At 32.4% G+C, this 14810-nt stretch overlaps 1 protein-coding gene across 1 annotated transcript in view; it reads left to right on the top strand.

The window, feature by feature from the left end:
* Positions 1 to 5455: 5455 nt before the first annotated feature.
* Positions 5456 to 14810, top strand: part of LOC143076175 (polycystin-1-like protein 2) — a 49453-nt gene continuing 40098 nt past the window's right edge. Inside the window, exons 1-3 of the mRNA XM_076251868.1 lie at positions 5456 to 5537; positions 7598 to 7695; positions 9061 to 9297. Of these exons, the coding sequence (XP_076107983.1) occupies positions 5519 to 5537; positions 7598 to 7695; positions 9061 to 9297 (354 nt within the window). The 5' untranslated portion in view covers positions 5456 to 5518. The remainder of the gene's footprint in view (positions 5538 to 7597; positions 7696 to 9060; positions 9298 to 14810) is intronic.

Genomic DNA, 14810 nt, shown 5'->3' with positions numbered 1-14810 from the left:
ATCAAAATACGGTCCAGCGTTGGATCTGTCTAATACAAAGCAGGATTCATCTTGATATCACATTGATCTTTCTCCTCTTTATATACATATAATATACCACTTGACGTTAAAAACGATGAATTATTGGATGACGTCCGTGCTTATATAAACGAAATCACATAAAAATAAGTGACTGCATGTTCATCTAACAGTTTCTTTTTATTCATACCTGCACTTCCTTTGCTAAAACATCAGTTGTGCGTCGTTGATAATAATAAAAGAACACCTATATTATATTTTCAGGTGATACTGATCGCACTGGTCAGGATCAGGGAGATAGATACATCCTTTGGTAAGTATAATAGATTGTTTACACTTGACAATTAACATTTAAAAGATTATGATTAGTAGTTAATTTGTCAGGCTTCAATAATATGACATCCCTAAATTTTAGTAGATAAACATTGAAATTAAAAGAACATTCATATAGTAATGTTATTCAAAACTGCCAAAACGATAAAAAAAAAACATATAGCATCTCAGTGTATAGACATAACTTGTATAATGAGCTGGGTCAATTTTGGTCGAATCAAAAGAGTTTAAGAGCCAAATAAAGTACAACATAATTGCTCATATTCTATTTAACAAAAAGATAAATATATGGTTATCCTTGCAAATTGCATATTCAGATTACATTGCAATATTCGTTTATCAGTAAAAAATTAAAGTATTGATAGGAGCAGATGTTTTGTGCTATTTCAGGGGCCAACTTATGGCTTATATATCTTGCTTTGTCGTTTTGCTTGATAAAAAGTTATTGACGTTGAAGTGGCGCCAATGCCTTTGTATAAACTATCAATTTTGAGTACGACTATTTATAATGTTCTTTCGATGAAATTAGGTTAATATTTTATTAAACAATAAAATACAAATACAGTCACATGTATATACTTTATCCGTTCTAAGAACAAATAACTATGTTAATATATTGATGAGGAAAATATTTACTAGCTAGTTATTAAATATTAATAGTAATTAACTGGTCATTGTTGTAGTGTTTGAGAAAGCATTTACTTTCATATCATGTTCAAATGATTAACGAACTTCTATTTACGGTTTGTCAATATGCCAGAGAGTACTAGTTTCAAGTTTCTGCATTACTTAAAGTAAGAAACGCATACTCTTAGTAAATTGACACTCATGCCACATCTTCTTATATCCATATAGTGTTTTACTCAAGTTTGTGAAGATGTGAATGAGAAAATAAAAAAAAAATTAATGATAATATGATTAAACAATTAATGACTTTTATAATTGGTAAATGAAACATTTAATGACGACCCCAAAATTTGCATGTTTAAAATCGACCGTTGTTTTCGTTCAACGTTACAATCTTGCTTGCCGATAGTGGTTAGTGTCTATCATAGCTGTGTTTCGTTTATTGTTTGTTCTCAATAGTACGGTGTCAATAATGCTACATTTAAAAAAGCGATGGACAATACCTAACGATTGACTTTTGTCTATTTTGAAGATTAACAGTGAAATTTGATTACAGCCTATCCTAAAGTGGGGGCAGATATTTGCACATTATGATCAAAGGTTAATATATAGGATATTGAAAAACCCAGTTCTTTAAATGTTCCGGACAATTTTTCAAAATAACGTCATGCTTACTTGTGCACACATGCAATGCAATCGTACACTTCAAATGTTGTTTTGATTTAGCTTGTTACATCGAAGCTTGAATGCCAGAGATTGGTGACGTATATCTTTAAACTTTAGGTCACTAAGACAATATGTAACGAATGTATCTTACCGACTATTTGTATTTGTTGAATTTATACTAGACTTGTCTCATTTGCAATCATCCCACATCTTCTTATTTTGCTAGTAAAGTGTTCAAGTGTTCAATTTTAAGAACCTACTGCCATTAGTATGCAAATACAAACTAAAGTAATTATTAACAAATTACGGACGCTTGTAACCATTCATATTCCTAGAAATGTATAGGAGGTAAGATAAGGTTGCTTACATCTATGTCTGTTTGTATATGATGGATAGTTGTCTCCTTGGTAATCACATCTACATGATGTTGATTTGGTTACTGATAATTGATAACGGTAAGCAATTGTGATTAATTTACTGGATTAATTTATGTTAATTCCTGAGTTTAAAGATAATTATATTGTTTTAATTTAAATCCGTTATTGTAAAACATAATAAACGTTAAAATTCTCAGTTTGTTTAAATGCCTCCATAATTATCGTTTTGTTGTCAGTTGAGATAGCAGTAATAATGGAAGATGTGAGTGGAGATAATAATATTAACAGTGACACAGCTCTAAAGTACCTACAGCGAACAACAGCAACGTTACAAACAGATTACAATAACAAGGATCAACAATTAGCATGTTCAGTCGTAAGTATCTCAGCAGATACATTATTACAAATTCATTATAGGATACACCAACATAAAAAATCAGAAAATTGTATTCAATAGGCAATGACTTTTTTTGTTTTGTTCAAGATACAAGATTTTATGAACTTTTCTGTGTTTCGTTTCTGTTATTTATACGCAGTTTTGGTCGAAAGCAAATGATTAAAAGATTCAATAAAAAGTAAAATCACAAAAACACTGAACTCCGGGGGAAATTCGGAAAGTCCCTAATCAAATGGCAAAATCAAATGACAAAAAATGTCCAACAAATGGACAAGAACTGTCATATTCCTGGCATGGTACAGGCATTTTCAAATGTAGAAAATGATGGATTGAACCTGGTTTTCTAGCGCTAAACCTCTCACTTGTATTACAGTCGCCTCAAACTCCATGCAAAATATAATAACATAAATGGACCTTAAAGATACTGGTAAAAGTTCGACACTGTATGTTGAATAGGGTTATAATTATATTGACTAATATAAACCCTGGGTCTCATATTGGAGTTCCAAAGATGATATAAGGACATGTCAATGGTTTTATTCATTTATTTATATATGAGTTTAATGTTTTGTTTTTGTTTTATTTTTTGTCAATCAAATATTGAAAACTAACGAAAAGAATACTTGTATGGCGTTAGTTGCTGCCATCCCGACAGCTAAAGTTTTCATTTTAATACAAGATGAGCAGGTTTAAATCCAATCAACCCTTTCAAACAATAAATCATTTAGATATATTTGTTTCCTGAGATGTCTATAGATGATTGAATTTCAGAATCCATTTCTAAATTCATATTTCAAAATTAGAAACTGGTAAACTAGCATTCAAAGATTTTGGAGAAAACTGTAGCAGGTTATCAACAATACAGGATTGTAGAAAGTAAAATCACAAAAATACTGAACTCTTAGGAAAACTCAAAACGGAAAGGCCCTTAACAAACGTCAAAATCAAAAGCCCTAACACAACAAACGAATGGATAACAACTGCCATATTTCTGACTTTTTATGGGCATTTTCATGTGTAGAACATGACGAATTGAACCTGGCTATATAGATATCTAAACCTCTCGGTTGTATGACAGTCGCATAAAATTGCATTATATTGACAACGATGTGTGAACAAAAAACAGACATAATATGTAAAAATGCCAAAAATAGGGGTACAACAGTCAACATCTAATTATAATCATAATCTTAATCACTATAAAACAAACAAAGAAGCACAAAAAAGGCAAAGACATAGATATATAAACAAAGCACATTAGCAAAAATGAAAGACAAGAATACAAAAATCATCATAGAACACAATGACGGCATGTAAAAGTTCAGAGTCACGTCAAATGGATATCACCAAAAACTGACAAAACAATGAAAGTAATATTATTCATCAAGACAAATAAAAGAATACTATAACACACTATTATGAAGATAAAGTAATTGTACAGGATGTCTAGTCTGCTAAAGATTTGCCGGCTTTGATTTATAAAATAAAAGTTTATAGTACTGTAATTACATATATTATGAGACTTGATATATATATTTATACGATATACATAATTCAAATATTTTGCTTTGCGTGTAACTGATTTTTCGTAAATCTTAGTAATCTTTTACAAAAATCTTCTCCTCTGAAACTACTGGGCCACAGGGCCAAGTGAGCTTTTCTCATCCCTTGGCGTCCGTCGTCCGTCGTCGTCGTCGTCGATAACTTTTACAAAAATCTTTTCCTCTGAAACTACTGGGCCAAATTAAACTAAACTTGGCCACAATCATCATTGGGGTATCTAGTTTTAAAAATGTGTGGCGTGACCCGGCCAACCAACCAAGATGGCCGCCATGGCTAAAAATAGAACATAGGGGTAAAATGCAGTTTTTGGCTTATAACTCAAAAACCAAAGCATTTAGAGCAAATCTGAAGAAGTAAAATTGTTCATCAGGTCAAAATCTATCTGCCCTGAAATTTTGAGATGAATCGGACTACCCGTTGATAGGTTGCTGCCCCTGAATTAGTAATTTTAAGGAAATTTTACTGTTTTTGGTTATTATCTTGAATATCATTATAGATAGAGATAAACTGTAAACAGCAATAATGTTCAGCAAAGTAAGATTTACAAATAAGTCAACATGACCGAAATGATCAGTTGACCCTTTAAGAGTTATTCCCCTTTATAGTCAATTTTTAACCATTTTTCGTAAATCTTAGTAATCTTTTACAAAAATCTTCTCCTCTGAAACTACTGGGCCAAATTAATCCAAACTTGGCCACAATCATCTTTGGGTATCTAGTTTAAAAAATGTGTGGCGTGACACGGCCATCCAACCAAGATGGCCGCCATGGCTAAAAATAGAACATAGGGGTAAAATGCAGTTTTTGGCTTATAACTCAAAAACAAAAGCATTTAGAACAAATCTGACTGGGTAAAATTGTTTATCAGGTCAAAATCTATCTGCCCTGAAATTTTCAGATGAATCAGACAACCCGTTGTTGGGTTATTGCCCCTTAATTGGTAATTTTAAGGAAATTTTACTGTTTTTGGTTATTATCTTGAATATTATTATAGATAGAGATAAACTTTAAACAGCAATAATGTATAGCAAAGTAAGATTTACAAATAGGTCAACATGACTGAAATGGTCAATTGACCCCCTAAAGAGTTATTGTTCTTTATAGTCAATTTTTAACAATTTTTATAAAATTTGTAAATTTTTACTAACATTTTTTACTGAAACTACTGGGCAAAGTTCATTATAGATAGAGATAACTGTAAGCAGCAAGAATGTTTAGTAAAGTAAGACGTACAAATACATCACCATCACCAAAACACAATTTTGTCATGAATCCATCTGCTTCCTTTGTTTAATATTCACATAGACCAAGGTGAGCGACACAGGCTCTTTAGAGTCTCTAGTTTTTAAAGATATGTGTTTCCATTATGTCTCATATGACATCAGCTGAAATATTGCATAACGTAAAAGCCATTGTAATTATTTATTATACATACATGTGAATATAAAAACAAATATTTCTAAATTAGGTTGAAGCAAGCCACATTCTGGAAACCCTTGTTGATGTCTTTGATACATCCGATACTTCTGACAGTACAATGATCGATGTACAAGCTGGTAGGTTATATTAATTTTATCATACACTTAGTGCAAATAACTTATAATTTTTACAGTGTGATAAAAGTATTAAATTTATGTGAATTCCATATTTTCTGTAATGGTGCTTAGTGGTCTGGCATGAGAACTTCATAAACAGCTGCTTGTTATTATTGCACGCCTTTTCGTAACCTGATCGTGTGTAATTTCAACGTTTTTATGAGCCTTTTGTTTTTACTGAAATATATATATGATAAAAGGATTTGAAATTCTAACCGAGAACCACTCAAACGGATCAGTATATTAAATAGTTTTTTTTCTCCATTGTTGAAGCATTTGATACATATGATAAAACGTAATTTTTCAAATCAAGTGTATATAAGCCCTCAAGCATGTGGCTCTTGTGCCGATCAAACATATTTCATATCAGATGTTTTATGACAGACGAAGGCTCGACTGCTGATATTGACCGAGGGCTGAATATACATCTGATATGAAAAATTACATGTATGCCCTCTATTTCCTTATAATTGTGTTTTTCTATCCTACGTTGTTTTTATTGTATTAATATTTTGTGTGTAAAAGAAATCGTTTAATATTTGTTATACAGAAATGCGTTTACTTGATTTGATTTAGATGAACAATGAATATCAAACTAAGCAAAGATAGTATTTAGGAATTGTAGGTTCCTATTATTCATTGATACAATAAACAACAACAACTTTTAGATTTCAGCTTTTTTGGCTGCCTATTGTTATGGCAATTAATTTTCTCTAAACAGATAACATACATTGTCAACAATTTACAACAAGTTGACTATCAAACACCGTGTAACAGTCACTGTATAGCTGCTTTGTCAACCAAAGCAGTGCATTTATATATATCCGCCATCTCAGTAATCCACTAAGTACAAGAAAGTTTGGCTATGCCGATTTCTAATGATTTTCTTATCATTTACATGGTTGGAATGTCTAAAATAATAATGAGAACCTGTAAAATAAATTCAGAAACAGCCAGACACATGATGAAAGGGGGAGAGTTTTCTCGTACAAACTCCTGGATGAACAAAAAACAATATGGAACATCGAAACTGATTTTTTAATGGCTATTCGAATTTAAAGCTAGAAACTCATGGACATTTAGTGCGTAACCTATGGGTCTTGTGTAAATTGTAAACATCATGTGCATATTTTTACCTGAATATATTTAGTGTTTACAATGTGTTAAAAATTATGCTTGCTAATTTTTTACAAGTCAGACAACAACCATGCTATGGAGAGGCATACGATAAAAACAAGAAGCAGTAGATAAAGTTTTCATATAAGCCCGCTAAGCACCATTATCATGATGATGGAAAATATGGAATTTTCGTAAAATTAATGCTATTTTCATACTGCTAAAATGTATTTGTTCGAAGTGAATGTTAATTTGATAGTATTTGTGTTTATGCAAGATGAAATAGTAACTACAATAACAAGAATGATAAGGAATTGACAAATGACTTTTTTCAAACAAACAAAATGTTTATTAATTCGAAATGAAAATAGAAGAGAAAAAGAAAACTGTTAAAGAGAGCTATCTGTAATCGATCTATAAACAAAATAGATCAAATTGAATACTTTTTTCTCTTTTAATTATCATTAATCTAGCCAGTTATGTTGAAAGAACAATAATACTATTAATAAATTACCGTAATGTTATAAAACTTTAGCCTTTGTAGGAGGAAGATGTACTTCTTAATTTGGATATAACCTTGTATAGAACTTCTATTTCTCATGGAAATAGAGCAGAAATTCATGTAATTGGCTATTACGAGTGCATCACAAAATTTTTAGATTTTTTTAGGTTTTATATTTAGCAATGTTTAGATTGATGATATTTGGAAAAATTACGAAGTAGTATCACTTTTTGTTGGTCTAACTTTGAAAATGTGACCAATTGACAATAGAAAAAATACTAGTAAGTTAAAATATACATGGACTGCGATTTTATAATTTCCTCCAAATCGCGGTTAAAGGTATATGGTATATAGCATATATAGTACATGAAGACTATTTATAATTACGATTGTTTATTTATAGAAATGACGAGAGTGGCTGAACTGATATTACGAGGAATTTGTCAAACATATTGCGATGATTCAAATTGTGATACCACCTGTCCAATGACGATATTTCAGGTATTATTTGTCTTCATACTTCATTTATTTACGTAAAAAATATAACTGGGCATTGATAGAGCACTGTTCAATCTTTCATTCAAAAGTAATGCGTCACAGTTTTTATTTCACGAATAAAGTATATAGAATACCGATGAAAGCTATGTTGGTGCAACTCTTCGGGTTCTTTTAACAAATATTACGTTTTATCAAGTACTTGAACTTTTATATGTTCGACATTAACTCATTCGGAAGCTGCCACATACATGACATATGTAAATAACATGTGTTTACCCTAATAAAAGAACTAACCATAGAAACCTGGTTATTTATTTTGTATACCAGACGTCACTTTCGTCTACAAAAGACTATTCCCTCACTCTTAAATAAAAAAAAGTATTGTTGAAATAAGTTACGATATTGAAAATTGCTATAGAGTCACAATTCCGAAAGATTTTACCTAATACATCTAATATAATCAATCCTCGTAGGAAATTATTAGAAAAAAAAATCTAACGAACAAAAGTTTTTAATAAATCAAAATGGAATCGTGGTCGACCGATAACTTTATATTATTCGATAAAAAAATCATATAGACGTTAAAAGGTAATGTGCAAAGATCACGATAAACATAATAAAACAAGAATGCTTTTCATGGCATTGGCTGCTTTAGATGAATAAAATTTAAACCATTCAAATGGAAACAAATGTACCTCCTCATGGCCAGAAGAACAAACTGTCAAAAGACAAACAACATTCCCTGATCCTCTAGTGACACGCTTCATGCTGCTACAAGTAAAACTCAAGTCTCAAGTCGTTTTCGGTGATGTTACAATCAGGACAAAGAAATGGGATTATGAACCCATCTTTTTCATCTATGACAGAGATAGTCCATACTGGTCACTGAAACCATGATCGAGCTCAGTAAACTATCAATAATCAATGAAATGATTATCTATAGAATTCAACTTTACTAAGCAGATCCGGTTTCTGTATGATTACATTAAAACAAAAGGCAGAATTGACAGACAAGAAGATAAGATGTAGAATGAATACATTTACCGAAAACTAATATCACCGATTAGATCATAGTTGTCTGAAATCCATATAACGTGTCCAAGCTTAAACTAGTTTTTGTCATTGCTTGTAGAAAATGTCTGCTGAACAGTAACATATTCAGCAATACGATATTAAAATATCATAAAAGGGTTACAATAGGATTCGTCCGTTTCCAGATAAGGTATTCTGCATGACATTTATATTTATTTATTATCGGAATCCACTGAGTAATAAAACATACTTCATATTACATCTATTATCAATTCATTTAACTATATATACTGCAAAGTCATTAAAAGTCGATACAAGTTTTTGTTTTCCTTGCAGGTTAGACCGCTTGTCAGTGACACGGAATCTAGTTTGCTGAAAATGATGATTCTTCTAATAGAGAGACAAAACATTGATCTTATAGAGATATCTGGCGATTTAACTATATCAGGGTACAGAATGTTAGTCAGAGATATTTTCTTCCAACCATCAATATTTAACGTGTTACGTATACCACCAACTCCAGAAAACCTCGCAGCAAATAGTTCCTATGCAGACAAGACTGTTATTTTTTTGGTAAGAGCATATATTTTGTAGGTATATATCTAAAAGAACTAAAAAAAAAATACGCAAAGTATATTTTAAATTATATTCTTAATCTTATTCATGAAATTTGTAGTATTTCATTTTTTTGTTAAGCACTAACATAGGAAAACAATGGAAGTAAGCCGCTAGCGGAAATGATATTTCGTTTAATGTATTATAGACGTAAGAACAATGACAAGATGTGGATGGATGCAAAAATGATTTTCAATATTTCTTATTTATTCAAGAGAAATTTCGTGTTTTTCATTTTCCTATCAATTTGGTTAACAGTTAAAAATGTTCAACTCAAAGCACTATACTTCCTCATAAGTCTATCAAACCCATTTTTTCTTATGATTATCAAAACAAATCGGAAGGAAAAATGTATTTCCTGTAACGCACACAAAACTTTCTTATGTAAAAACGGTCGATATGCTATAGGATGTATAGATGTACTTACTTGTGGTGTAATCTGACGATTACAGGCGGAAACCCCGTTGAAATTAAACAACAGAAATGGAACTCTTTCATAAAGAAGGTGAAAAGGCAAAGTTGGTAATTTCAGCTGTTTACATCTGTCTCGATGGGCTTTAAAAGTTTAATGAATGTGCCTAATTTAGGATGTTAGCATCTTTCGTATGTGTTTTTACTTAAATTATTGAATTGATCTTCGAGATATTTGGAAACTTTTAAATTATAGATAAGTTGTAACAACACAGTCGATTGGGATAGGTTCAAGTTCTCGTTGATCTTTTTTCTGCATAAGCATAAATTCTGCTGAAATTCCGAAAAAGATTATAGATTTATCTTCTCAAAGCATCAATTTGGAATAGTTCTGAATTGGCAAGAATTTCACGAAAAAAGGAAGTTGGGTACACCTTTTTGGGTTAGGCATTATTCAGATTCTAATATTTTTATATATATATTAAGGCTGTAGGTTGATACAAAACAGTAAAACTTTCCAGTACTCAAAGATGAAATGTATGGGTCACGTGTTATACCTTTATAATGAGTCATAAAAACATTGTAAGCGTGTTCGAATAGCATATTTTTTCACTAAAGGTACTTAACGATAAACTTCTTTTTTTGGATTTCAAAAATGCATAATTTCTCAAACGTGATTTTTTTTTTGTGTATGCTATCTAGGGTAATTAGTCTTCAACTTCTGAAAATGTTTAGCCTGCCCTTCCCCGAACTATTTAATTAGATTTTTTTAATGATTTTGATCCCTGATTACTTCAAAAATAAAGCTACACCTGTTATTTCTTATACTTACACCAAGTCTATTGCATCCAAGATTTTCAGCATACCTGATTACTTCAAAAATAAAGTTACACCTGTTACTTCTTATACTTACACCAAGTCTATTGCATCCAAGATTTTCAACCAGAAGAGAGTTTTAGAGGCCTTTAACCTCAAAGATACGAAATCCAAGCCTCCGGATTGCTCATGTGCATCGTCACAATACCATTATAGTCCAGCTGGTCATGTTATTACTGGTGACCTTGGCATCGTTACCAATAAACAACTTAGAGAGTTGTTAGCCAAGGGACCAAAATATAGAATCCCCCATCCCATCAACTGGAAAAAGAATAGTTGAGGACTATGCAAGAAAATGGGTAAAGCGTGAACCAGACGAACCAAAACTGGACACTTTGTCTGAATGGATCAAAGCTATTCGATCATGCATTTAGAGGCGCATACAAAAACTACGATGTAATATGAGTGCAAGAGTTACTAACCCTTTCAATAATTCGGATGTTGTGGATGCTTTATCCTCTTTGCATGACAAATATGTCGTTGTTCCAGCAGATAAAGCCTCCAATAATATTGTCTTCGTATGTAAAAAACATTATTTGCAATGTCTCACAACAGAACTTGGAATAAATAAAACTACTGGTAACCCTGCATATTCTTTAACATCATTTACCAAGGACGAAATTATACAAAATCATGAATCTGTCCTCTTTTTTTGGTATCAACATCAAAGAAAACGAAGAAAATTTACCTTCCTTATACTGGATACCTAAATTACACAAAACTCCATATAAAGAACGATACATAGCTGGTTCTTTAAAATGTTCGACTAAAGATCTTTCTAAAGTACTAACTACTATTCTTTCTACAGTTAAAGGTATTCAAAAATATTGTTATGAGATATATTCTACCAGTGGTGTTAACCAGATGTGGATTCTCAAAAGTTCGAAAGATCTACTGCTTAATCTTCGATCACAATACCCTACTATTCCCCATGCTCAGTTGAAAGATCGACTTCACCATCTCATAAAACAGAGCTTTTTCTATAAAAATGGGAATCGTAGATACAAATTTCTGGTTTTGGGTTACAATAATTCATATTTTGTGAAGAATCACACTGAATCTTCCAGAAAATATACTGAAAATGATATTATCAAAATGCTGGACTTTTTGATCGACAATATATTTGTTGAATTTGGAGGATTTATATTTCAACAGACAGTCGGTATTCCAATGGGTACTAATTGTGCACCCCTACTGGCCGATTTGTTTTTGTACTCGTATGAAGCAGAAATCATTCAAAACCTAAAGGACAAAAAGAAAAAGCACCTTGCGAAATTCTTTACTTTTACTTTCCGATATATTGATGATGTTCTATCATTGATTAACCCATATTTCAGCCAATACCTACATCTTATATATCCCAGCGAACTTGAAATTAAAGATACTACTGATACTAGAAGGACTGCTTCATACCTTGATATTTGTAATATATTTGCTATGTAATAATACAATCCAGTTTCTATAACTAATTTATTAACAAGTACATGTACATCGTTTGATGGTCAGACTACAGAATGACAACATGTATCTAAGAACTTCAATTGATCTATTTAATTACATGTTTATTTAAGAATGTGCAGACATTTGAGAGTTGCTGATCTGTCAATTATAATTACTGTAACAGATGATACGGTAATAAAGTGAGGTGAACTTTATAACACTTCTCCGGCCTTAGATAAAAACAAATTAAAAACAAATTAACTCAATTACAGAAAATTAATTTCTTTTCACGTCTACTGATTGATAAGTCCATATCAGTTTGAAAATAAAAAAAATTGTCAGCTCACAAAGATTCATTCGTTAAAGTTTGTCTGCACTGAAACTATAATGTCCTACTATGAAAATAAAAATGTTCGCACTGGTCTTGTTGTTATTTCTTACACTAATTGATATGAACACACATGCACTGCGAAGTACTTAATTAATGCACATCAAACGGTTGTGAGGATTATTATGCCTCTTTATAAATCAACCATTTATTTCAACACAAAATCCTTTAAATGCGATGGTTCTTTTCTTATTATTTTCGGATAGCGTGGTTCTTTTTGTTCAATCATGTTTGACGGTTTCTCGATTTGCGGTTGTTCGGTCTCAGGAGTACTTATCGGTATAGTTATTTCTGGCTCAAACAAATCACTGTCATTGTCACGTTTTTCTTCATTTTCGTTGTTTGTGCAATCGAAGTTTCGTACTCTGATGTAGTCAATATGTCTACGAATGACAAGTCCATCTTGCAATTTAATATGAAATGAAAGTGGTCCTGATTGTTTTATAACTTCTCCTGGAATCCATTTAATCTTTGAACCAATTGCGAAATTTCGGGCAAATACTCCCTGTCCTACATTAATTTGTCTGTGCACAGATTTCTTATCGTGATAATGTTTCTGTTTTTTTTTTTCTCCTGAACTCGCTTCTCGATATTTGGAAAAACTAAATCTAGACGTGACTTGAGTTTCCTTTTCATTAGCAATTCTGACGGTGCCAGGCCCTGTCGTTGTTTGTGGCGTAATACGGTAGTTGAAAAGAAAACGGTTCAACTTTTCCTGGATAGTTCCTTTTTTGATTTTCTTCATTCCTTCTTTGTATACAATCGTGCACATATATGCAGCTAAAGTCAGTGCCCACCTTTGAATTCGAGATGCGGCCATTGTAGGTATAGGTTGATCTTCTCGAAATAAACCTATGAGCGGCTTGTGATCGGTTGTGATGGTAATGGGGTGTCCATACAAATATTGATGAAATTTCTTGATACCAAATATTATGGCCAGACTCTCCTTCTCAAGAACGGAATAATTCTTCTCTGCTGATGTAAGTGTTCGAGATGTATAAGCTATTGGTTTGTCGCTGCCGTCGTCCATTTTATGCGAAAGTACGGTGCCTAATCCATATGGTGATGCATCACATGCTAATATTAATTTCTTTTTCGGATCGAAATGTACAAGTACTGATGCGGATTTCAACAGCTGTTTTGACTCTATGAACGCTTTTTCTTGTTCTTTTTCCCAACTCCATTCTGTGTCTTTCTGTAGAAGTACATGTAGCGGCTTTAACAAGTGAGACAAATTCGCTAAGAATCTATTGTAATAGTTCAGCATTCCAAGATAAGCTTTCAGTTCTGTCACGTTTGTCGGACTTGGTACTTTATCGATCGCCTCAACTTTACTTTCCACTGGATACATTCCGTGTTTGTTTATTTTAAATCCCAAATAAACAACTTCTTCGGCCATGAACACACACTTCTGTTTCTTTAACCTAATTCCGATTCTCTTAAATCTAGACAATACCTCAGAAAGAGTATTAAGATATTCCTCCCTTGTTTTACCCGTTATCAGTATATCATCTACTCGAACCAAAACATTGGCTATACCTTGAACAACATTTTCAAGTGTTCTTTGAAAAATACCTTGGCTGGACGCTACACCATACGTAAGTCTATTGTATCTGAATAAATCCTTATGCGTGTTTATAGTCACATACCACTTACTGTCCTCATCAAGTTCAATCTGTTGATATGCTTGGTTTAAATCCAATTTTGTATATTCTTTTCCTCCTCCAAGCGTTGCGTATAAATCCTCTGTTTTAGGAATAGGATAATTATCCAACTTTGAAACGGCATTAACCGTTACCTTGTAGTCACCACAAATTCTAATAGATCCGTTCTCCTTAACTACAGGTACTATCGGAACGGCCCAGTCGGAAAATTCCACTTGCTGAATCTGACCCTCCTTCTCAAGACGTTCAAGTTCCATCTCCACTTCATCCTTCAACGCATACGGCAAAGGGCGAGCCTTGAAATATTTCGGTACGGCACTCTCATCAACATAAATCTTGGCTTTCATGCCTTTTACAGTTCCAAGTTCATCTTTGAAAACCTCCTTATTTACTTCCAAGATCACATTTAAATCACTCGATTGATTATCACTTCCAACGACGGAGAAAATATCCTTCCAATCCAGTTGGAGTTTGTTCAACCAGTCTCGGCCAAGTAAATTCGGACCTTTACGCTTCGCTATCAGTAATGGTAGTTTTGCGCTTTCCTTCTTGTAGTTGACATTGACGATTGCACGTCCTATTACAGGAATCTGCTCTCCCATGTATGTTCGGATTTTAGCACTTGTCGATTCGATTCTGAATTTCGACTTGTATTCCTTGTAACTATCCTCGCTCATGATAGAAAGGGACGC

The sequence above is a fragment of the Mytilus galloprovincialis genome, chromosome 5 (genome assembly GCF_965363235.1).
Source record: "Mytilus galloprovincialis chromosome 5, xbMytGall1.hap1.1, whole genome shotgun sequence".
NCBI lineage: Eukaryota > Metazoa > Mollusca > Bivalvia > Mytilida > Mytilidae > Mytilus > Mytilus galloprovincialis.
The sequence above is the reverse complement of the archived record's forward strand: the minus strand, read 5'-3'. Positions and strand labels throughout refer to the sequence as shown.